At 40.2% G+C, this 24783-nt stretch overlaps 2 protein-coding genes across 4 annotated transcripts in view; one reads left to right on the top strand and one right to left on the bottom strand.

Annotated features, from left to right (window-relative positions):
• The window catches only part of BSX (brain specific homeobox), a 149331-nt gene that overhangs the window by 49501 nt on the left and 75047 nt on the right, over positions 1-24783 (bottom strand). Inside the window, exon 1 of one of the 2 annotated variants that reach the window (XR_001365346.2) lies at positions 22223-22301. The exons of the other annotated variant lie outside the window; for it this stretch is intronic. The gene's annotated coding sequence lies outside the window, so the exon portion shown is untranslated. Of the gene's footprint in view, positions 1-22222; positions 22302-24783 lie in introns of those variants that run through there. 2 annotated transcript variants of the gene reach the window in all.
• The window catches only part of CRTAM (cytotoxic and regulatory T cell molecule), a 25822-nt gene continuing 2394 nt past the window's right edge, over positions 1356-24783 (top strand). The window contains exons 1-10 of one of the 2 annotated variants that reach the window (XM_032472682.1): positions 1356-1546; positions 1619-1708; positions 8848-8994; positions 11201-11353; positions 12913-13056; positions 14203-14364; positions 18183-18263; positions 20303-20386; positions 22195-22341; positions 23936-24022. In XM_032472682.1, the coding sequence (XP_032328573.1) occupies positions 1663-1708; positions 8848-8994; positions 11201-11353; positions 12913-13056; positions 14203-14364; positions 18183-18263; positions 20303-20386; positions 22195-22341; positions 23936-24022 (1051 nt within the window). In that variant the 5' untranslated portion in view covers positions 1356-1546; positions 1619-1662. Of the gene's footprint in view, positions 1709-8847; positions 8995-11200; positions 11354-12912; positions 13057-14202; positions 14365-18182; positions 18264-20302; positions 20387-22194; positions 22342-23935; positions 24023-24783 lie in introns of both variants that reach the window. The other variant, XM_014555526.2, reaches the window with a different exon arrangement.

The raw sequence follows: 24783 nt of genomic DNA, 5'->3' as shown, positions 1-24783 counted from the left end.
GGAAGCGTTAGAAAATTCTCTAAGGAATAGCATTCTCCTAGGTAAAAATGTGAGGAGATTCTCTAAGGAATAGCATTCTGGGTGAAGAAGCGAGAAGCTATTAACTAGCCGTGGGCAATTCACACTTTCCAAGGGAGGCCGAAGAGCCCTTCTATGCACTTTCCTTGGGCTTTCTTAAGGGGGTACCGTCACCCTAAAACAAGGGCAAGGCACTCGCAGGAAAATCAAATGCTTAGACAGTCAGGGAGCCTGAAATATAAAACCTGGAAGTCCCTGGAGGCAATTTTACTGAAGAAAGAGAGAAATCAGACCAAATGCTCAGAAGTCTTGGTTTGTTTTCTCAGTTCAGCCACTGACTCACTGTGTCACCTCAGCCAAACTCCTCAAGTCTTTTGAAAAACAGTGCAGTGCAACCTGCTGATTCCTTGCTTCCGTAAGCAAGTCCATACATTTCACTATATTCAAACCACACCAGCTGGTAGCAAAGACAGGCACAACTTTGGTTTCAATTCCAGAAAACTCTTACCATCCTTGTCTCTCAAGCTTGCCTTCCGGTACCTGGAGACCTTGTTAAACACACAGGTAGCACCTGATTCTCTAGTAGTGAGATTCTCATTTAATTAATCTGGGGTGGACTTTTCCAACCTGCAGGGTTTAGCTGGGGGCCCAAGGTATTTATAGCCTCATACAATTTGAGAAATAGTACATTATATCCCACTAAACTACAAGAAAAGTCAATTTTCTCCCCTCTTTTCATTCTCTTTCTGCCTGTTAAAATAGGCAAAATATCTGAAAGACATTTTGATGGATATAATTTCCTACCCAAACTATTGACACATTTACAGAATATTAACATGAATTTCAATTAGAACAAGTAAATATTAGTTCCAAACACTGCAGACTAACCTCTATTTCCTAAACATAAGTCTATTTGTATTTTGCTGTGTGTCCCTGGAAAAATGAAATAAAGACTATCTCACCTTGTCCAATAAATGAGAATAAAATACCAAAATTGTTTATTTGCATATTGTCACCCCCACTAGATCATATTCTCCTTAAAAGCAAGGATTGACCTTTCATATCTGATCATATCTTAGAGCAGTGCACACCAGATGGCTGGATGGCTAACGAGATGGATGAGTGGATGGATATATAGGCTTTTTAAATAAGCAAATATGTGAACTAGGGACTTCTGCCCCTTGATAACCACTAGAAATTGTTGCCAGAGTTAGAAATATAAAATATTGACAAGGGTCCAGGAAAAATTGTCTAATATTAATTGTTTAATAAACCAGAAAAGTGAAAATCAGATGACATCACTACACAGGAACATGGTTAATATCCCTCCCACCCCTCCTCCCCGAAAAAGCCTTGCCACGAGTTAACTTACCAGCTCTACCCACGCGTGGTAGAAAGATCTGTGCCACCAACACATCACTCACCCCTCTCCACAATCGAGGTGACACATGAGGCCCCCTAAATGTTCCACCGGGAGGTGTTCTGGGGGCAGCTAACTAAGAGGGGGCTTTCAGAGCCGATGCAGGAGGTGAGACACATGAGGTCACAGAGCCACTGCCTCCCCCTTTCAAAAGAAACCACTCTGCTCTATTTATTTCAGAATCCAGAGGAAGTTGACGAAGGGTGACAGCAGCGCAGCACAACATGTGGTGGCGAGTCTGCAGCCTGCTGGCTTGGTTCCCCTTACAAGGTAAGGACTTAGAGCTAATGTTTTTTGATGTTCAGTTGACCTAATAGTATGGCACATCTGCCCATCAGTCAGTCAACTGCTCCCCCGGAGGACTGACTAGGGAGCAACTCGGGTAACTCTGTCACTTTCCCCGCCACGCTGAAATCACACGTCTGAGGGATGCAACTGGATTTATTTAATCACTTGTTCAGTTGCTAAAGAGTATAGAAAGGACCGGTGTAGTGTGTGTCTCTGTGGGATCTGTGTTATGGCAAAATGCAACAAGCTTATTGGCTCTGTCTTTTAAGGGGATACCAGTTGAAACAGTGTCAGTTTGGAATTTTAAAAGCGTCCTTGCTGTATAAGCCTTAGCCAAATAATTTAATTTCTCTGAAATAGTTTCCACGTCTTGAAATGAAGATAACAATGTTTGATCTGCCAAACTCTCTGGATTGTTATAAGGATCAAATGTCAAATGTGAAAGGACTTCGAAAATGGCGAAGTGTTACAAAGCTTTAATCAGTTCAGAGATAATAACAATCCCAGCGAGAACTTTGCGCTTATTTTTTGAGTCAGTTTTACTTTCCACTTCATTATAATTTTCAAATTTGATTTTTGATGCTTAATTCTATTTTAGCATTATGATCATTAGAGAAAGACACAGTTATCTTTTTAGAGCAGGTCAAACTATTCCTGCTCAAAAGTGGGGGCAGGATGTGTTGTCTCTGACTCTGATTGCAACCTGTATCATACTCTTACAAAGGAAATTGCACATGTACTGTGTTGCTTACCTGTCAGATGTTTGTTTCTAAATATTGAATCTATAGTAATGTTCCAGGTGAAACACCTGTCCTTCTAAATCTTCATTCACCATAGAACTACATCTGAAGAATAGGACTTTTAAAAACCAGATTTCCTATTTTACATAGTACTTCAATTTCCTATTTTATATACTTCAACTAGTTCCTTCTTTTTTTGGTCTCTGTACACTGAGGTACTCAATAAAGATTCAATTTTGGTAATAACTAATAGTTTCTTTATTAAGTGACTTGAAGAATAGCTACTACATTCCAAAAAAGTACATGTAGATGGCTAAAATTAGAATTGGCTTTCAATTATTCCAAGGTTTAAACCTTCACTTTTTCAGGATTCGAGTTATTCCCTCATAAAAATATCTCACAAAAAATAACATTTTATATAAGTTTGCAATAATCCTGCCTTAAGGTAAATCCAAGATAAATCTTTTAGGATATAAATTAGTCAAATACTATTTCTAAAGGAGAGAAATATACTTATTGCGTCATGCACAGTGCTGGGTACCTTATGTTAATTTCACTTATCCTGGCAAAGAAACTGAGGGAGGTACTCATAGCCCTAATTTACATGAGAAAATTGAGGTCACAGGAAGTTAGATAAATTGCTCAAGTTTTCATGGCTACTAAGTGACAACAGAAGCATGCGCCTGCAGAGAACATAGTAAAAGTATTATCTCATGAAATGTTCCACTGAGAGCGTGTGTGAGTATTGGGTTGTAATAGAAAATGTGTTTCTAAATGTGGATCAAAAGTTTGAAAGCCATTGGTTGACACAATCTGGAAGATTTATTATGGAAAAATCCCAAATTGAAAACTCATGCAGGGGGGAGGGTATAGCTCAGTGGTAGTGTGCATGCCTAGCATGCACGAGGTCCTGGGTTCAATCCCCGGTACCTCCACTAAAAAAAATAAAATAAAATGAATAAATCTAATTACCTCCCCCTCACCAAAAAAAGAAAGAAAAGAAAAAGAAAGAAAGAAAGAAAGAAAGAAAGAAAGAAAACTCATGCAGAGGGCCACCCAGAGAGCTCAAGGGTATTTGAGTACCAACTGCTCACTCTCACCTAACCTTACTCACACACATCAGAGTCCCCAACAGGAAAGGAGCTGACCTTGTTGCTTTCTTATCAGCAAAAAGGCAGCAAATCATCAGTTTGGGCAATGCTATAAATTGCCAGCTATTTTTAGCTAACTGAATTATGGGAGGATCACTGCACTTTCTCTGACTGCACAACTTGAAAGAGTACCAAAATCTTATCAAAAAAAATTTTTTAAGTCCCATAATCTTGGAGACTGCGCTCTCTTCAAGGCTCCCAATGACAGCTCCTAGGGTGGGTAAAACACCATAAGAATGAAGACTTTTTCAAAATTTATCCCGCTTTATATTATGGATGATGAAAATCCACCAGTTTGCACCGTCTGTTCTGGTTGTTTAGTGGAGAGAAGGGTCCAGGGAATGCAAAGAACAGTTACAGACTGAGTAGGGGCTTCTCGATACCTCTTTTGACCAGGAAAGAGTCATCCATCCATCTGTTCCAATGTCGCTGAGACAGGTTCTTTAAAGCTGGAAATCACTCGATTTTGACAACGTCTGATTCATTTTCACACTTGTAACTTTCTCTATTGATTCTGTCTAAAGAATAGTAATAACGCCTTTTCGTAGTGATCTGAATTGACGCGCACTTGGCCCGCTACCTTATAATCATGATGCAAATAAGGCTCTGGTTGGAGAATTAACTCCTTGAGTGCCTCTGGTTTTAACTTATCACACAGCATAACAGAGTTAGCACCTATTACAGTATTCATTACGAATATATACATCACTCATTAGCCATTAATTCAACTAATACCTAAAAATCTGACTTTGGGCTAGGCCCTGGGAATGACTAGCAAACAGCTTTTTTATGAGGAGTTTGTGATCTACCCACAGAGACACACTCTTAACCAAAACAGTAATGTGCTAAGCGCCACAGTAGAAATCTATTCGAAGCCTTTGGGGATCTAGAGGAGTGAGGAGGTCACTGAGGGGAGGAGGAAGGCCGAAGGCCAGCTGGGCAGGTTTGACATAAAGGGTGTAATTTGAGTTGAGTCTTGAAGGAGGTAAGAAAGGTGTTCCAGGCTAAGAACGGTGTGGACAAAGGCCAAGTGTTTTCTTGAGACCGGACCTTTGGAAACAGCAAGTGGCCATTTGCACAGAGTGTCTGGAGGGTGGTATCAGCAAAGGACCCTGGAGAAGATAGGAGTTACCTGGAATTTTGGCCGGATTCTTATAGGCAAAGGGAGCCATAGCAAAAAAATCCTAATGAAGGAATCAAATGATCAAATTTGTATTTTTTAAATATAGTTCTGAAGCAGATGAGGATGATAAATCAGAGGGGGCAGAGTCTAGAAGGAGGTTACTATAATCAGCCAAGAAGGAAACAGTGGCAGCCTCAACTGAGATGGTGTTAGTAGAGAAAAAAAAAAAAAAGTTGATTAAAGAGATGTTCTGGAGAGAGAAGAGGTTAGGATGCCTCTCAGACACCCGGCATGCAGTGGCTTGTGATGGCACTGATGACTACAAAGGAAACGCCGGGACAGAGCAGGTAGCGTGTGTGTTGGGTGAGTGCGGAGCATGGGGAGCTGCAGAGATGAGTTCCAGCTGGACACGGTGAATTCAGGGTCCCTGCAGGACAGACTTGCTCTGTTCTAGAGTTTTAAAATGTTTTGCATGTGATAACTGGGCTACTAAGGTAAGAAAAAGAAAGAATATTTTATTCTTTCTTCAGTCTGCCATGATGACCTACAGTAAGTAAGGTGGAGATCACACACTGCAACTCCCAAACCTTGGGAAGAAGCCAGGACTCTTACAAACTGCACAGGTTTCATCAACGGGTGCTTTAGGGGGTGGCTGCGTGCCCTTTTGCTTGAGGGTCAGTCATGTGTGCTTTGGCGTGAAGCCATTCCACTCATAGAACGACTGGCTCAGGGGTTGGGGGTGGAGATGATGGTGAAGGTCACAGGTTCCATTTCCGCATGTAATCCAGTCATAACTGGCGACCTCATAACACATGGCTATGCATGGATGGATGAACCCAGTCATGGAGATAACGACCGAGCTCAGAAGTCAATAATCCACTCAGTAAACACGACCTACCAGAAGCAAGTAGTAACCTCCCAGAAGAGACGCCAGTCATGCGTTGTCAAGCTCTGTACGCTCAGCATTTGGGAGTCACCATAGGGATCATCTGTGCACAGGAACTCTGAAGCCCAGACAGGTAGAACTGGCAAGCAAGCACAGGGCACTCGGTGTCTACACTAGACAAGGCTAAGGCTGAATAAAAATGTATATGTCTTTACAGCCTGCAGGGGAGGAAGTGGTAAGCAAAGCAGATACCCCACACCCCATCCCTCTGACAAAGAAGGTGAAAGTCTGACTCTAAACTAAGGTGGAAAAAGATTTTAAAGATGAGTTCCACTTTAGTTTTCAATGGCAATGACAGGATCATGGGAAACTTTTTTTTGAAGATGTACCATCAAAACTTAAGTACCACTGTCCTCCTCTTCTACCTTTTAACATGACTTAGACACTAGACGATATTTGCAAGCACGACAGCTAAGCAATGTGGGTCAGTGGCTTCTCACTGGGTTTTTCTTCCTTTCTACAATGATTTCCCGTCTCTGAATCAAACGTGGGGTCTACATGATGGTGCTGCAAGATAAATAGTCTTATAAAGCCGAAAGCAGAACTCTGAGCTAAGAGGAGAGGAAAGAAGTCACATTCCATGCTTCAGACACAGCCCTTTCTGTCTGAAACCCAGGCACCTATACCTTGTGCTCAGCAGCCTGATAACTGAATTCTCAGCAGCAAGGGCAAACCCTAATCTTGGCAGATAAAATTCTTTAGCATATGCTAAAGAGCCATACTACATTTTATTACCATTTTTAAGACACCGTAAAAATTAAATGACATCATTTAATTCATAAGCAAGCATCCCAGGAAAAAGACAATGATATATACATCTTTAAAATGGGAGATATTTATTCACAAACAGGCTACAGATAAATTTCACCATTCCCTTCTCCCTGAATGCAGGCTTTCCGTCTAGACGATCATTTTACCAAGGTAGAACATTTCTCAAACTTGTGTCAGTTTCTGACCCAAAGGATGAAATCAGGGCACATTGCTCAACACCAGTTTTTTTTCTACCATTGATTTGTGTAGTAACTTCCTTCCTGTCTCTCAGTATTCTTATTAACAACAGGAGAGCAAAGATACCTATCCATTGCCTGCATTATAATGTCATCATGAAAGCTGACATCAAACTGTGACTTTCTAAGCTCACACTATGATAGTTTCTATAAGGAATGAATTTTAGAGAACCATTTGCAAGAAGCAAGATAACGCACAAGAACTAGAGAGTGAAGCCAGAAGCATAATGGAACGATGCGATGCAAGTTAGACAGTTCTAGACTCATCAGATTCCTGGCTCAAAAGTCCCTTACCCTTAGAAGAAATTCCATTGCCATTTCAAAGCATCTCTACGAATATTATCCTTATTACTCAATTATGGGTTGATTTTATAGATGAGAATATTTCCAAATGACCTGCCTAAGCAGAATTCTGGCCTATGCCTCAATGCTTTCCTGAAAACAATCTCTGTTTATTGACTCCTCATTGTTCATTACAGTATTGGCTGGTGATATCAGTATTTTTCCACTAGGACCCAAGCAAACTCTTTTCCCTTGAAAGTCACTATGAATACAATACAATAATCTGGGTTATTATTGCCGGAGGCTAGATTGAAATTAATGACCTAGGAATGGAACAAACTAAAAAGTCTGCACCAGTTAATTTCCAGGGCTCTCCAAAGCACTTTTCCTAATACAGAAATTTATCACAGGGAAATAAACTCCCTTCTTGTTTCTCTCTTTTTTTTTTTAAGGTTTAAGATGATGCAGTAAAACTCATTGCATTTGCTATTCATTATTTATAACCCCACGGTATTCTTCTGTTTATGAAAATGTTTTGTACTCTCATTGATAAGAATTGTCTGGTCCTCAGAAAAAAAATTTTTTTTAATTTAGAACATAAAGAAACAACACATAGCAATAAATGTGCCAAATCGTCAATAAAGCCAATTTATTTTTCTATTAATTTCTTTTTGGGGCGGATAACTTTGCAGCTGCTTCGAATCAATTGTTTATCATTCTCTAGGGGTTGTGATTTGGGGAAATAAGACTCATGTTTGCCTGGAGAAAGCACTGCTGTGGAATATTAAATTGGAAGAGATCTTAGAACATCCTCCCTCTTGTGGGGAGGCTCTTCTGCGGATGGGGCTTAACTGCTCTCCATGAAGGCAGCTCCATGATTCACAAGAGCCCCCCTCCCACAGGTTATAATTCCGTTCTTAGAATCGTAGACGCACAACTTGTACCTGAAGGCACACGTCGCCTGTTTTATAAACCGAGGCCAGAAAGGCTGACTTTTCTGGGGTCTCATCACTTACACAGTCTGACCTAGTTCCATGAGCATGGACTTCAAAGCCCGCAGACCTGGGTACAGGTCCCAGCTCCAGGACCTCTGTGACCTTGAGCCTCTATCCCCTCATCTGTAGAGTGAGCAAAATAATCCTTCCTTTAGAGAGTTAGTTGGAAAGTTAAGTTAAATGTTAGTCACACTGCCTGACGCAGTTCCCAGCAGGGCAAGTGCCTAATAGACATTGTTCAACTTCTCTTCCTTTCTTCCTATCAAATCCCCACACCTTCAATCAGACCTCCTCCCAAGACGTCTTCACTGCTCCTGCACGTGGCGCTCCCCCCTTTCCTCGTGTTTTTTGGTGTCAGTGTATGTTTTGTTTCTACAAGAAATGTGTGCTACAAGTTCTACTGACAAACCAAAAACAGACTCATGGACAGAGAAAACAAACTGTGGTTACCAAAGGGGAAAGGTCAGGGAGGGATAAATTAGGGGTTGAGGATTAAAAGGATTAAAACACTACTATATATAAAATAGATAAGCAGCTAGGACCTGCTGTAGAGCACAGGGAGCTATATTCAATTTCTTGCAATAACTTATAATGGAAAAGAATCTGAAAAGGAAAAATATACATATGTATGTGTGTGTGTGTGTGTGTGTGTATATATATAGAGAGAGAGCTGAATCACTTTGCTGTACACCTGAAATTAACATTGGAAATCAACTATGCTTCAATTAAAATTTTTTTAATTAAAAAAATTTGAAAATAAATGTGCATTAAATGACCGAATGATGGACGAGGTTGTGTATAGTCTAATTCCCTGCCTCAGCTCAGGGGTGGTGTGGCCCACGCCAGCCTGACTGTCCCCAGTTCTCTTTCTCTGCAGAAGCCTTTCGGACCAACCGCACGGAAACCATCACCGTGGAGGAAGGCCAGACCCTCACTCTGAAGTGTGTCGCTGCTCACGCGGGGACCACCTCCCTGCAGTGGCTGGCCCCGTCCGGGTTCACCATTTTTTTCAATGAGCATCCTGGTAAGTCAAGGAAAAATCAATCACCGCCAGACCTCAACCTGAGGATTTTCCAGTCAGACAGGTTGGGACAGAAAGGCGACATGAGTCACCCCCTATGGTGGGCTTGGCCCCACCTACTGTGACACGTCAATCACACTCAGAAGCCTGCGATCTCACACACGGCTGCTTTTTTTCTGACAGGAAGTCTGAAATGGAAACCCCACCAGAATGGTGGGTAAAGGGGGCTCAAATGAGAAAGCAGGTTTCCATCACCCACCTCACCCCCATGTCACTTTTTGACTCTCAGTGACCATGAAACCACCAACAGCGCAATGACTGTGGTGGACTGCCTGACGGGGGTCCCTTTGTCCTCAAGCAGCCAACCCCTCACCCCACATCTGGAGCCAGCTGCTTCGTTCTCCATCTGAGCAGCCCCAAGTCACATCACAGACGCCTCCTCTTCTCCCACTGGTCTCAACATCAGCTCAAGCATTAGGAATTGACAGGACATAGTACTTTGGAAAGGAGGGCAGTCCTTCCTGTCTTCACAGACACACAGTGAGTCCTAGACGCCCGAGATGGAAAGGGACTCCTTTTTTTCAGTTTTATTAAAATATAAGTGACATATAACATTGTATTAGTGTAATGTGCCCAACACGGTTTGATATGTGTGTATGTTACAAAATGACACCACAATAAGTTTAGTTAATATCTGTCATTTCATGCAAAAAAAAAAAAATTTTTTTCTGTGGAAAGGGATTTTTAAAAGTCTATTTACTTCATGTCTTCGGGCAGGATTTTACAAAATCCTCCCCTTCATCCTGAGATCATTTTGTATCTCCACTTCACACTCCTAACTGCCAATGCTTGGAAAAGTCTCCAACAGCAAATTTCATTCTGCTTTTACAAAGCAAAGCCTCTAAAAATTTTTGATGTGCTTTGAAACATCGCTAAAAATTGATAGGTTCAATGTTAAATAACTAAATATATGACTTCAAGCTAAATCAGCTATGAATACTAGATTCCAATAGAATAAGTAATTATTAATTGCTAAAAGTTCTGAGAGAAAACCTTTAGAGAGAATTCTGTTAAACAATGCTTTCTGTTGTTTGTTTTTGTTTTTGGTAAACTGGGAGAAGACAGGCATTCTCAAAGACAGAATGCCTTGATCTAGCTTGATGGTTCTCAACCAAGGGTAATTTTTCTCCTCCAGGGGACAGCTGGCAATGTCTAGAGATAGTTTTTGTTTTTTTAAGTGGGTAAAGGCAAGGGAATCTGGCATCTAGAGAGTAGAGAGGCCAGGGATACTGCTAAACATCGTATAATGCACAGTGTAGTGCCCCCCCCCCCACCACCGCCCCAACAAATAATTATGGATTCAAACGTCAGTCGTGCTGAGGTTGAGAACTCCTGAATTCTAGCTCATGTAACATCAGTGTCCCAGGACACACAGCCATTATTCCAGGTGAGAAACAACCTTCCCTGGTCAGCCATTGAAGGTTTAACTATTTTAAGCTTGTTCACATTATAAATCTTACACTAAAAAAAAAAAAAGGAAGAAACAAACAAAACCACTCATATCAGGAGCTTCTTATTTGCTAAAGGACCTTTGACCTGATCTGAAAATCTCAGGTCAGTAGAGAACCAAAAAGAACACTTGCTATTGCCTAGAACTTTCTAGAGCTTTGGGGGGGGGGCATTCCCTAAACCTGGAAGGACTCAGTCATAATCTTTAGGGAAGTTCAAACAATAATGAACTTTTAAAACTTAAAAAGCACCCACCCAGCTAGAGTAATGAATATCAGTGCAATTATCTTCCCCTCTTCATGTTCATTGTAACAAGGCAATGAATTGGATTCAAAGAGGTAAGTCACAGTGGGGCATTTTTCATAATGCAAAAATACATACATTTAAAATCCTCCTGCAACCTGAACCCTTCACCAGCACAGGCATAGCATAAATATGTTTCCTACAAGCATAAAGAAAGCAAACTGCTTATTTCACAGATCCCAGCATCAAAATATTGCATTTCCAAGACTAACTTCCAGCTCTTGAGAGGCATCCAGCTGGAGACACTAGAATTTGGAAGGCAGCTCAGTCAAAGATGTGACATTTGTTCCTTTAAAGTGTGAAAATCAAAAGCTATTCTTGTGAATAATCAATCCACCGAGAGTCTGTATTCATCTGATAGCTCGCCTCGTAACAGCTCTTTTTCCCTCTTGTACAGCTTTAAAAAATTCCAAATACCAGCTCCTTCACCACTCCGCCAATCAGCTCTCCATCAGCGTCCCTAATGTAACACTGCAAGACGAAGGCGTGTACAAGTGTTTGCATTACAGCAACTCCGTGAGAACAAAGGAAGTGAAAGTCATTGTGTTAGGTAGGTGACCGAAAGCCAGTAAACCCAGTATGGGAGCAATATATACTTAGGCTCATGTTTCAACTTAACATTTTAGTTAAAAAAGGTTGCCTGCAGCAAGGTGTTTCCTGGGCACCCCTGTCATCTTTTGTTGGAAGGAAACACAAAGGAGCATTTTGAGTGACATGCCTTAGACCAAACCGGATTTGTGAAATTCATCTTTGGCATCAACTCAGTTTTCTCTCTAGGGACCTAAAAGAAAAGAGAATTCATAATGGATGAGCTGTGACTATGTGCCAGGCACTGTGCCAGGCTGCAGGGAATCAAGGATGAATTAGGCACAATCTCTGCCCACAAGGAGTTTGCACATTAACTTAGGAGGCAAAACATGTGCATCCATCAGGTCAAACCATATGACAGCACATCTTAAGATGGAACGAATTCGGACGTAACTGCACTGGACAGTCAGCTCACATCTTCTGTAAAACAAGCTCCTCTCTTCTGTTGTGGGTGGTGGGAGGTGACGGGTGTGGATAGGAAGTGACAGCTCCTGATCGTCTGGGACATGCTTGGTTCTGCAGATGGTCAGTTGAGTTCAGTGTGAGTCTTACTGTCTTTACTTTTTTTGCTTTTTTGTGGTAGATCAATTAAAAACATTGCCTTTTATTGATCTCTAAATAATCTCACATATCACATAAGTGAATTTCTTAGAACTCTCTTGTTGAATTAGTAGAGTGTGGTGCCTGCCATAAAGACATGAGGACCAAGTCTCTAGGCAGGAGTGGCTCCCTAGGGGTTTTGAAAACCAATGTGACACAGCTTGAGGGTCATATTCTCCCCAGGTTACTGGCCACCCCGACACCACTCTGGCTCAGGCTGACTGTGTGCCCTACTGGGCTCTCACAGCACCCCATGCCTACCTCTGTCATCACACTTAACACGTGATCTTTTCATTAACAGCTTAGGGGCTGAGTCTATCACCAAACTACACTCCTTGAAGGGCCTTATCTGTTCCATATTTCTATTACCAGCATCTAACACATCTAGTGCACAGAGTATTTCCAGGACAGGAGTAGGAAGAAAAAGGACCAATGGGCCTTTCAAAAGAGAATCGCATGTTTGATGTGAGGGAAGGACAGAAGTAACTCTCCTTGAGGTGAGTCCAGACTCATGAAAGTTTAGAGCTGGAACAGCCAGGAAACTGACAGACCAAGAAGCTGCAGGACTTACCCAGGTTCTAACAATAGTTAGTCACAGAGATGGGACTAGAATTCAAGCTTCTGTTCCACACCTAGCATTCTGCCAGTCAAATAGAGTCATATGTAAACTTTAAGAATTGCTATTGTAACATAGTCTGCTTGGGAATTTCCAGAGACTAATCGCAATACTGGGTAACAAATATTCTGATTACAGCCAGAGCGGCTTTACAAGTACATAAAACCCTTTAACTATATTCTGAGAAAGGTCAAGTTAAAAAAAATCCATTATTTAGACCAAATCCCTGCAGATTATTAGGCTCTGTGCTCTCCTAAGATACATAGACCTGCTAATTAAGCAGAGAAAAATCTATTTTCTTCCAGCAACTCCCACCATGCCAACCCTGGAAGCTTCAGTCATCAGAACGCAAAATGGAGAAGAACACGTTGTACTGAAATGCTCCACCGTGAGAAGTAAGCCCCCTCCACAGATAACTTGGCGTTTAGGGACCAACGTGGAGCTCTATGGTAAGTGGTGATTCGGCTCTCTTTCCTCCTTTGTTTTCCTCCTTCTTATATTTCCAAGGGATTTTTAAGTGTTCTGGCACCCTCTGGTGGCAGCAGGTGCCAGAAAACACCATTCAATAATTCATCAGTTCTTTTCCAGACAAATTATCCTTATAACCATTAGATATTATGCCTTACTCTAGAAAGCCTCAACACAGCTAACATGGTTACATGTTTTTGTTTAAAACAAGGTAGAAACCTAAAATGGAATGCTCATTATGGCTTCATAAAATTTCATAAAATAAAAGGTGCAACATAACAATTACCCTTGAGCATAAACTTTTTAGCAGGTATAAAATTAAAATATGTATAGCACAGGGAAATATATTCAATATCTTGTAGAAGCTTACAGTGAAAAGAGAATATGAAAATGAATATATGTATGTTCATGTATGACTGAAGCACTGTGCTGTACACCAGAAATTGACATAACATTGTAAACTGACTGTACTTCAAAATATATATATTAAAAAATAAATAAATAAATAAAATTGAAAATATGTTTATTGCAATACCTGTAATTGGAACAGTTATGAATGATCTTGCTTAAACAGTGTAGTACCATGTCATACCCACCATGACAGATAAAACTATTTTGGTAACAAAGAATCTAAACGTTTAGCCTTTTAACTAAAGCAGGATAAACTAACTGCTCCAACATTAAAGCTTAGGAACTATTTCTAGTTTGTTTACATTTCAACAGACATTCCATCCAATTTTATGTAATCACAGACTCAGTCCAGTGCAAACTCTACTTCATTATAAGACCTCTCCTTTAATTTGTCTTATTCAATCAATCTGAGTAAAGTCTTGAGTCTCTGTGTTTCACGACATCAGGCTGTCCTTGTGTAACCATAAGCTTTGGATTTTGGTTTTTTTTCAGTAGTTTTAATGGCAGGGTTGATAGAAACTGATCCACTCTTGTTCACCTGCTTCTCTTTGTAACTATGGCGAATCACGTCCCAGGAGGCTGGCGAAAGTTAGAATGAGGTTAGAAGTCTAACAGGTTGGCCAAGATGTCAAGGCCATTGGCCTTTCAGAGAACCAAAGCCATGCAGTAGCATTAAACAGCTGTGACCTCACATACCTCTTTAATTTGCTCCCTAGGTGAAACCCACCATGAATTTGAAACTGATGGGAAGAAGTGTAACAGCACCAGCACACTCAGAGTCCGCGCATACGGCAGAAACTCAACAGCGGACTGCATTATCCGACACAAAGGCCTGCAAGGAACAAAACTGGCAGCACCTTTCCGGTTTGAAGATTTGGGTAAGAACCTCCAGTGACTGACTGTCTTTATCATTTTCAATTTACCTTAATATTACACTTCCAAACAAAATTAAGTGGAGTAGGAAAAGCCCCTCAGGGTGAGATCACTGTCAGCAAAGCTTTCCTTAATAGCAAATTCCTTTAATGACTGAAATTCCTCCAGCTGGGCAACAGGGCGGCAACTCTTCCAACATTCAGCAGAGCCCAGTTGTGCAGAAAGCGTAGCAGAGCGCCATATGCAAACGGGGTCCTGCTTGCATTTTGATCATGACAGCTGGCACAACTTGACCTTAAATAGTTTAATTGCAGTCATGTTTTTGGAGAGATCATGTGAAGCATACTACATCTCTGTATTGAACCCAAAAGATGATACTAACTAAAGTATATATAAACTTGTCAATATCATTTTATGTTGTTATAAATACCCACGTAGTCACATTAAATCATGATTATGCTTTAGATTTATTTTGTTATAACCATTTTGGACATTTTAGTTTAATCCTGTTAATATTCTAAGAACACCAAAAAAATAGTAATAATAAAGTAAAATGAATAAAACATCAAACATTAAATGTGAACAGGCATTGCCTCCATTTTCAGAATCTGTTCTCTGATTCCTTCACCAAAAGTTAAGGAAATAATTTTAAAATATATAAAACTTTTTGAGCCAAGAAGTGTCCTCTAAGAAGTGGCCTGAGTCACATGTCTATCATTAACGAGACTCTGACATTCATTATCTTGTAAGGTACTTCTCAGTATAAAAAAAGATTCCTTAAGTGTAAGAATTCACTAAGACTAGTGGAGGTGGAGGGTGTTGGATGACAGTGCATTTGCTGAAAAAGCTCTTTATCAAATGAAATAACTGAGGCTGAAAGGCGCTTGTTAAGGAGAACCTCACTGTGGGAAAGCTGTCATGCTGCCCGGTGGGGGCTGTCGCTGCGGTTAACAGCTCCCCTCTCACTGCCACGTGCTCTCCTCCGGTCACTTTGTCATCAAACCAAAAGCAGTGCTTGAGGAAGCTGCATTTAGAAGACTCAAGGACCCACAGACTGGGCTTTCCTGTAAGCTGGCACAAATCTTCCTTCCTCTATATGATTCACTCCCCTCCCCAGCCTCCACCCCATCAGAGGAATGGGAGCACAGGGCACGTGAGGAGTGTGGAGGATCCCCAAAGAGAAAATGAGACTATTTATCGAGATGCTTCTGAAAGACACTCAGATTTTAAGAGCCAACAATAAAAAAAAAAAGTTTTACTTTTCAGCAATTGTTCAAGCCATCTACAAAAATTACTGCTAAAGGGGAAATCAGTTTCTCCTCCTTAAAAGCCAGAGTTCTACAGGACTCGAAATCATAACCATAAAATGCTTCTATTAATAATAATTGTCAAAGACTTGAGTTTTATTTGTGGTCTAATTGTAGATTCCTTAGCACCAGTCACAGATCCCCAGTAAGCGAGGACCCCAAAGAATTTTTATTTATGTGGATTACACCTGTTAATATTTACCTGTTAGAAAGTACAACTGTAAAAAAAAAAGATTTAAATATTTATTTTTAAAATAATCTATCTACTACAGATGAAGTGAAATGGCATATTTATTTCATGGAAAAATAACTGTATTTTGCAATGCCAAAAAATGGTGAGAAAAATGGCACTGTTTTACTATTTTCATTTTATAAAATCTCTTTAATATCTAGTTTAATAGAAAACAATTCGGTTCTCATACTTTGTGCATTCAATCTCTTGTGATATGTTGTTTTGCTTGAACTATGTACAAAACATATCCAGCCTCACACAAAGACAAGTTGGAAAAGGGCAGAGTATCTTAATAGCCTTTCGGATAACTGTGGGTAGGCTTCTTGGATGCTACACTAAAACTTGACAAGAGGTGGCTTCTTAAAAGTTAGTTGCTCTGTGGACTCTAGAACCCGCTATGAACTTTCCATACTCTTGTTACATTAAAATCCACTCAACAAACTTGCACTTTGAATGGATCTTTCTTCTAGGCACAATTTTGTAACATCACGCCTTGGTGATTTGGAAAATATTGATTCATCAATTTATACAAATCTTTCAAATGTGGGCGTGTTTCAAAAATCAAAATCACATTCACTAAGTTCATCACGAATCTCATCAGAGGTCTAAGGATTTGGAAGCTGTCAAGATCACAGTGGTGGATACAGGTTTTCCAAAATTCTAACTTGAAACGTAGCTAGTGCAACTGAGGGACTAGATTTTAAATATTATTTAACGGTTCTTAATTTTAAATTTAAATAGCCAATGTGGCTGATGGATACCATAGTGGATAGCACAGGTCTATAACATTCTAAACAACGAGAGAGAAACCATAATGTACCAGTGCCCATTTAATCAGAACAACGTTCAGTCTAAATGAGTCTATTTAGTAAGTTTGCTAAATAGAGGATAAAGCAAAGTAAATGCAGATTCTTTATATATACACACACAGCTACAGACTATTGCATATATATATACACACACATATATACACACACACACACAGTTGTATATATACACTATGGTATATATATTATATATACACTGTATATATTGTGCACATATATAGTATATATAACGTATTTTATACATAAATATATAATTATCTGAATTCAAATAGTATACATTATTCTAAGATCTAGAAGATCTTAATCATTATGGATAAATTTTATTCTATGGGTCCCCAATATTTCCTATATTAGCTCTTCTTGTAATTTGCTTCTAGCATTTCTATTGGGCATTTCTTCAAGCTTTTCCGTATTTTACTTCCCAGCAGCTCTCCTCTTTCTTTAATTTTCTCTGGCATCTTTGTGGCCACAGAGCTTACTTTAGCTCTGCTGTCTATGTTACTATTTCTCTAATGTTTCCTTAGTGGTTCTTCCTTTCCTCAGAGCTCCTGGCACGTGAGTCAGGCCTTTTTATAGTTTTCAAGTTTTCATGTTTGGTTAAGAAAATAAACCACAGAAAATTCTTTAATTAAATAAAAGGCTAAAAAGCACTCACATATTTCACAAAGACATTACCCACCAGTCAGTATTACAAATATTGTTCCTGATAAAGAAATATCAGAAACAATATTTGTAAATTAACAGGTACCTTTTTTTATAAGCTCCCTGGTTGCAGGCCTGTTCATTGACTTGTCAAATCGATGCTAAGCTGAACCTCTGGAAACATTCCTAAACACTGCTTTATATCATACAGTAACATTTAGTAAGCATTGTGCTTAATAAATAGCCAGGTGTCGTGCAAAACAAGTTATATGAATGAAATCATTCGTTCCCCCCCAACCCCCCCAAAAAAGAAAGGAAAGAAAAAGAAAACTTCCAAGAGGTAAATGTTACAGGTAAGAAAAAAAACCCAAGCATATGAGAGATTAGCACCCTGTCCAAACTCACTCAGCCATAAGCAAGTAGCAACACTGGGATTCAATCCAGTATGAGACTGACTCCAAAGTCACCTAGTAAGTAGGCAGGTAGATATGTGAATGGGCAGACAGACAGAGGGACTGGCAGGTAGATGGATACAGACAGAGACAGGCACTAGTCTCTGGCCACTCCTGCCGCGCGCCCCTCCCCGGAGGTCCCGCATGCTGCGCTTCTAAGCCAGGCAGCTCAGCAGACGGGCAGTCAGCGGGACACAGATTCGAAAACCAGAGCCAGAGCTGCGGAACACACGGTTCTGAGCTTTCTGCAAAACCTCCACAAGCAGGTAGCAGCCAAACACCTACTGCATCCTACTTTACTGAGCACAATGTGGGTAAGACTGCTCTCTGTAGTTGCAGACTTTTGTTTTTCCCCTTTTCTAGTTACTGATCAAGAGACGGCTTCAGATGCCCCGGAGATGAGCTCTCTGTCCTCTCCAGACCCTCAGCAGTCTGCTAGTACCGGTAAGTGTCAGCAGCAATAAAAGTGGAGGAAAAAAAATCATGCCTCTTTGGGAAGGTTAATTTTCAAATTCTAAGGTTTAAGACTATGCTTTCTTTTAACTTATAATAAGACGATATAGGACGCTCTCTGATTGGCTTCAGCTTTATGGTGGCCTGAGAAGCACCATATCAGAATTCACTTAGTGGGCTGGGCTTCAGGGCAACTAATGCCTTGGAAGCTCCCCCCACCCACTCACACGCACACACACACGATGGTGACATTTGACTTCCTCTCTGGTAAAAGGCAAGGTTAAATTCATTTATGGGAAACTTATTTCTTTGTTGTTCCCATCTAGAATAGACCAAACCCACCCACACACACACACACACACACACACACACACACCCCACACACTCACACACACAAACTTGGTAACAACAAAGAACGAAAAAGCAGGATCTGGAGATTTGGAGTTGACACCGAATAACAAAATCACCCTTGAAGGCTCACCAGTTACCTAGTTGTCAAGAACTCAGATAGATTTGATGACAGGATTGAGCTATAAATGCAGAAGAATTTAGAAAACGTGGATTATAATTCCAGGGTTTTTTAGATAGTGAATCACTAGATGGTTACTTGTGGGCAATGATTATATATTTAACTTACCTTTGTATTTTTACCTAGCATAGTATCTGACAATAGCAGGTACTCACAAAATGCAGTATGAATGAATGAATGAATGAATGCAGTTGTTACAGTGCTTTTGAGCAAGACAGCCTCATTTAGAAAGGCATAAATTCCAACGTGTCCTCTTCCTATTTCAAATAGTGTCTCTATAAAGATGTCAGATGATGGGATAAGTGCTTTCATATCATTATCATGTTCCTGGTGCTGAGAATCAGATCACATTTTCAAAATAACTTGAATAATATGTAAAAGTAAATGTTTAGGTTTTTTAAACCCTGGTAAACACACATGTACCATACAGACATACTATTTCTGAAGGGCAATGGAAATTGAAAATATGAAGTGGAACAGCCACATCACTTGCTTTAAAAATCCAATATTTTTAAACGTGTTTAGAATCTAGTTGTCCTTAAATTGGCTTACACCACTACCGAAAAACTCAATTTTCTGCTCTGCTTTTTCATATATGACATAAAAGTTAAGAAATATGGTTTCTAAAATTCTTTTCAGCTTTCAATTCCTATGATTTTCTTACTGTTAGTAATACCCATTTTCAATGGAAGAATGGTTTCATTCCCCTCGGGGTCCACATGGTGGCGCTGTGCAATGGGCTAAAAACCAAGAGACTGCAGAGAAGGAAAAAAAAAAAAAAAACCTACCAAAAAAACACCCAGAAAATAGGGAAGATAAAATCAGTCAAATAGGGAAGACAAAATCAGGAAAAGAGATCTCTTACTTTTATAATTTCCCTTACCTAGCAACATCTCAGAGTGCATCCCACTTCTAAGGGGGAAGAAAGCATAGGTTTGAATGACAACTGAGCCTGTTTTCAACATAGAAAATCCTCGTTTTGTGCATTTCAGGCTATAGGTTTTCTAGTCCAGCAGGCTTGGGATGCCACTCATCAGCATTCGGTTGCTATCCTGAAGCAACCTAAAACTGCCTCAATGAATAGGTAGGCCTGATCCAGGAAGGAAGTATAAAATACTGGTTTAAATTCTGGGTTTTGAGTTTCCATACTGGCTCTGCCACTTACTTGCTCTAAGACTTTATAGACAATTTACTTAACTTCTCCAAACCTCTGTTTGCTCAGAGCTGTGGTGAGAAATAATATATACCAAATGGTCGGTTTAAGGCCTCGCACAGAGTAAATCTTCAATAAACATTCACCTTAAACAAAAAAAAAAAAAAAAATAAAGCAAAGTGACCCTGATCATTGGCAACTATTTTTGGAGGAAGTCAGTAGTTTTTTTAATAATGATCACTTAATTTGGTTTCCAAAGCTGCCTTGCCATGTTGGGATGACTCTGTGACATAGACACACTACACAACACATACATTGTCATTTGAATATGTCCTCTTTTCACCCTAGCTGCAGTAATGGAAATTTCTAGTACGTCAGAGATTGACAAGGAGGAGGAAGAACAAATCACTCAAGTCTCTCACTTGGCCACTGGTGAGTTTCCACTTATTTATTTAGAATAAACACTTGACATTTTAACCTCTTAATCAATGCGTCCAATAGCTCTTTTCCATCTTCATTTTTTTTTTTTTCTTGACCTTTCTATTGGTTAATCATGGCCTTGTTCTTTGACTTAGCTGTCTCCCTCGCTTCCTTGACAGACTCTGCCTGGTCCTGTTGCTTTTTGCTAACCACCAGCTAACTTCCCTTCCTCCTCGGACTACTTCTGTGTAGATTTGATTTTACTTGTCATCCTTGGTTATTTCCTTAATTCGTAAAGAGTTTCCTCATTCCCATGATTGCTTCTGTTGCCACCAGGCAGGCTTCCATATCTGTATTTCCAGAACATTCTCCTGAGCATTAGTTCCTGTTTTATTCCATTTCCCACATACCTCTGGCTGAATTTTCGGCCATCTCAAACCCAATATGGCTAAAAACTGAATAGCACCTTTTCCCACAAAATCAGCTTGTCCAAAGCATCGCCCAGGCCCAAAACCTCAGCATTATACTTCCTCGTGTGTGTGTGTGTGTGGACACACACATATATATAAAATCAGTAGGTTTCCAAGGAGTTCTGAATCTTCTCTTTTAGGTATTTTGTCCACTATCACTGGTACCTCCCTGATCCAGACCCTCATCATCTCCTGCGTGAAGTACTGTAACTTTCATTTCTCCTCTTGTCCATTTTTAGCACCCTACTATCAAAACAGCCCTTTGTACTCTTCACCCCTACATTCAGAAAACCTCTATGACTTCTGACAGTCTACAACACAGCACGAGCCTTAAGCCCTTTGTAAGGTGCCCTCTACTGCCTACCTCTACAGTCCTATCTCTGTAAAGTCCTGATCAGAATACACACCCTTCTCTGAAAACATCATCCCCATTCTGATTGCCATGGCCGTGTTGACCCGAACTGCCCCTGATGAAAGGCAATCCTCATCACCCCTCTCCTTATCCTCCTTCAAGGCCAGCATCCTCACCGAAAACTTTCCTGACCAACTCAGGGACCACTCCTGCCTCTGAATCCCTGAACACATTACACTAACACAGGTGGGTCCAGAATTCAGCATAGATAACTCACTTCTGTTCTTCTGGGTTTTTTGTTTGTTTGTTTATTTACATATAGAGAGAACTACTCCCTAAATCATAGGGTCTGTGTCTTATGCAACTCCAAGCTGATGCTCTACATGTAGCTGACACTCTTAATTGCTTGCTGGTTGAGATGAGGGGGCCACAAGAGACATTTAGCAAAACTAGAGACCACAGAATCAGAGAAAGATCTTTAAGAGCTCATCTGGTTTATCTCCCAATGCCTTCATGTAGGACCTCATTTAACTGAGCCAAGATTAGTGAAATTTCATTTTATTTGACTAGTTTTCCAAGCTCCTTAACAACCGGTCTTGCTACTTAACTACATTTTGCTAAAAACAACAGCAACAAACAAACAAACAAAACCTCATTCCTTACAGCTTATTTGAATCCCCTGGCTATAATTTAAGTCAACATTCCCACATGTTTTCTCTAAAAATGAAAAATAACTAGTTCGATTCCTATGTAACTTAAAAACCTTTTCCGAGTCATCCCACAAAATTGCTTTGCTTGTTTGTATCCCCGTTTGCTTGTTTTCAGAGAACAAATAATGCGAATCTCTTTGCCTTCAGGGTAAAGCTCTCCTTCATCTCTTCATCTTAGCTCCACTCTATTTTGGAAATATTGTATCTATTCCTCAGTGACCACAAAAAAAAAAAAAACAAAAAAAAAACACCCTCAAACTGTCTAACGTCCTTTCATTGTCCTTATAGAAGCGAACCTTCAGTATGCGGGACTGACCAGGAAGAAGAGCGGCGTCCTGCTCCTGACCCTTGTGTCCTTCCTCATCTTCATCCTCTTCATCATCGTCCAGCTCTTCATCATGAAGCTTCGGAAAGCACACGTGGTATGGAAAAAAGGTGAGTGGGCAGAGAGCCTGACGGAGGCTGTAAGATGCGGAAACCACTGGCCAGCAAAAAGGGAAATTCTGTCAGTTAAAGCTTTTTGTTCCGTTCGATGCTGTGCCATCCACGTGGTAACTGTTGTCATTCAAATAAGCAACTGTTTGTTTTGCAGTAAACACAGGATGTGAATCTCCACGGACTGCATTGTCCAGTGTACATGACCAAGAGACACTAGAGCAGCTCCAGGAATGGGCATTCAATTGTAGAAGCTTCTGTTTATAAAAGGATGCTAGAGAACCCATTCATTCATTCATTCATTAAGCATTCATTGAGCACCTACTGTGTAGCAGGAGCTCTTCCAGGTTCTGGGGACACATCTGTCAACAAGTCAGAGCAAGTCCTTCCCCTCAAGGAGTTCCTGTCCTCGGAATGGTCAATCACAGGTTGAATATAATAGACTGTTTTAGGCTCATTTTTACTCTGAAAGAAATGCACCCAGCCTCCGTCAACCATAATATGTTGGTAATTTTTCCTAAGCATTCTGATTTAAAGGTTATCATTAGAAATGAAAACAAAATTACTGAACTAGCATGGAAGATGACCTATTAAAATACACAAACTCAACACATATCAGACCTGGAAGGGACCTTAGAAGTTATCCAGAATAACCACCTGCTCTATTCACTCCATAAATGTGCGCCAGGATTAAACCCTCTTTAATTCTGAGTGGTTATCTAGACCTGTGCCGTCAATACGTTAGCCACAATACAGCTAGCTGGCACAAGAACTCTGGCTAGTCACTCTGGAGATGTGCTGTAAGAATAAAATATACACCCAATTTTGAAGATGCAGCGCGCGCACACACACACACACACACACACACACACACACACACACACACAAGAATATGTCTAATAGTAATATATTGAATCAACTAGTTAAATAAAACATATTAATTTTACCTGCTTCTTTTTACATTTTGAGCATAAAGGCAAACTAGAAAATTCTAGGCAACTAGAAAATTTTAAATGACGTGTGACTCGCATTATAGTGCTCTGGGACATCACTGATTTGACCGCATATGGCTCGAACACCTCCAATGACAGAGAACTCATTATATCCTACGGCAAAATACTACATCTTTGAATGGATCTGACCCTCTTCAAAGTACCACTTCTCCTAGTTTAACATCCATCTCTCTAGATATTCAGATGGACTAACATTTTTATCATAAATAGACCTAGATCCAGAGTCTGGCTTTCCAGCTGTCCCTGCACAAAAGGCAAATGCCACAGTACTGTTTCAAAATCTCCCATTGATGATTTGCCCCCACAGTACTGGAATGGTTTCTTCCCAAAAGACAATACTTGATTCGAACCTGCCGTCATTTGACTTCCGCAGTTCTAATACTGCCTGGCACAATGCCTGCAGGAATCATAGTAAAGAATAAAAAACGATTTGTTGAACGAATGAGGACATGAGGTTTTGTGGGGAGTGATGATAAGCTTACTGTTGTATAAAAACAGGTATGATCTCATTCAAACATACTTTTCTGAATAATAGATGTCTGTGGCACCAGAAATTGAATAACAATTTTCTCTTCTTGCAGAAAATGAAATTTCAGAACATACTCTAGAAAGTTACAGATCGAGGTCAAATAATGAAGAAACATCATCCCAAGAGAAAAATGGCCAAAGTAAGTCAACTGCGTGACCCAAGATCGGAAAAATGAGGTTCATTAATATGTTAATTATTTTTTGTTAATTTGCCTTGAATCGGGAGGGTCAAAAATCAAAGCTTGATTTTTAGCACTGAAAAAATCAAATCACCTAAATCATCTTGCAGAACTTAAGGAAATACATCTTGAAAAAGCAAAAAATAGCAGTTAAGTTCCCATCATTGAAGGTATGCCCCTTTGGGAAGCCATCCCTGTGTCCTCAGTCACACAGGCACACCCCTATACCATCCCTCTCTCTTTGCACCACAGTGTCCTATGTACACCTTTACCAGGGAAGCCTGTCCCACACCAGACTGTCATTTTTGGTGTGTTAATTTAGGTCCCACAATATACCTCCAGGTGGGGAGTCACTGGATCTACTTTATGTGAACCCCTAGATCCTCACACAGGGCTTGGCACAAATGGGGTGTTTGATACATTTGTATTAAATAAATGAATAGAAGGCTAGTTAAAGCAGAAATGTTTCAGGTCTTCTGGATGACTTCATCATAACTCCTCAAGCAAAATATGAAAGGAGTCTAAAAGGAGACTCTGTGTGTGTGTGTGTGTATTCTTGACAAGGATCCAGTAGACAGAAGCTAAGAGTATATAGCAAAGCAAGAATCTTATACCTTCCAACCATCATTGCCTCCATGCAAATGAACTTACTCCATCCGCCAAAAGCTGCAAGAAAATGCAGGGAGCTTTGCCACTAGTTTCTATTGGTTTGACTGAGGTTT

The sequence above is a fragment of the Camelus ferus genome, chromosome 33 (genome assembly GCF_009834535.1).
Source record: "Camelus ferus isolate YT-003-E chromosome 33, BCGSAC_Cfer_1.0, whole genome shotgun sequence".
Lineage (NCBI taxonomy): Eukaryota > Metazoa > Chordata > Mammalia > Artiodactyla > Camelidae > Camelus > Camelus ferus.
Note: the sequence above shows the minus strand (reverse complement) of the source record. Positions and strands in the feature narration are given on the sequence as shown.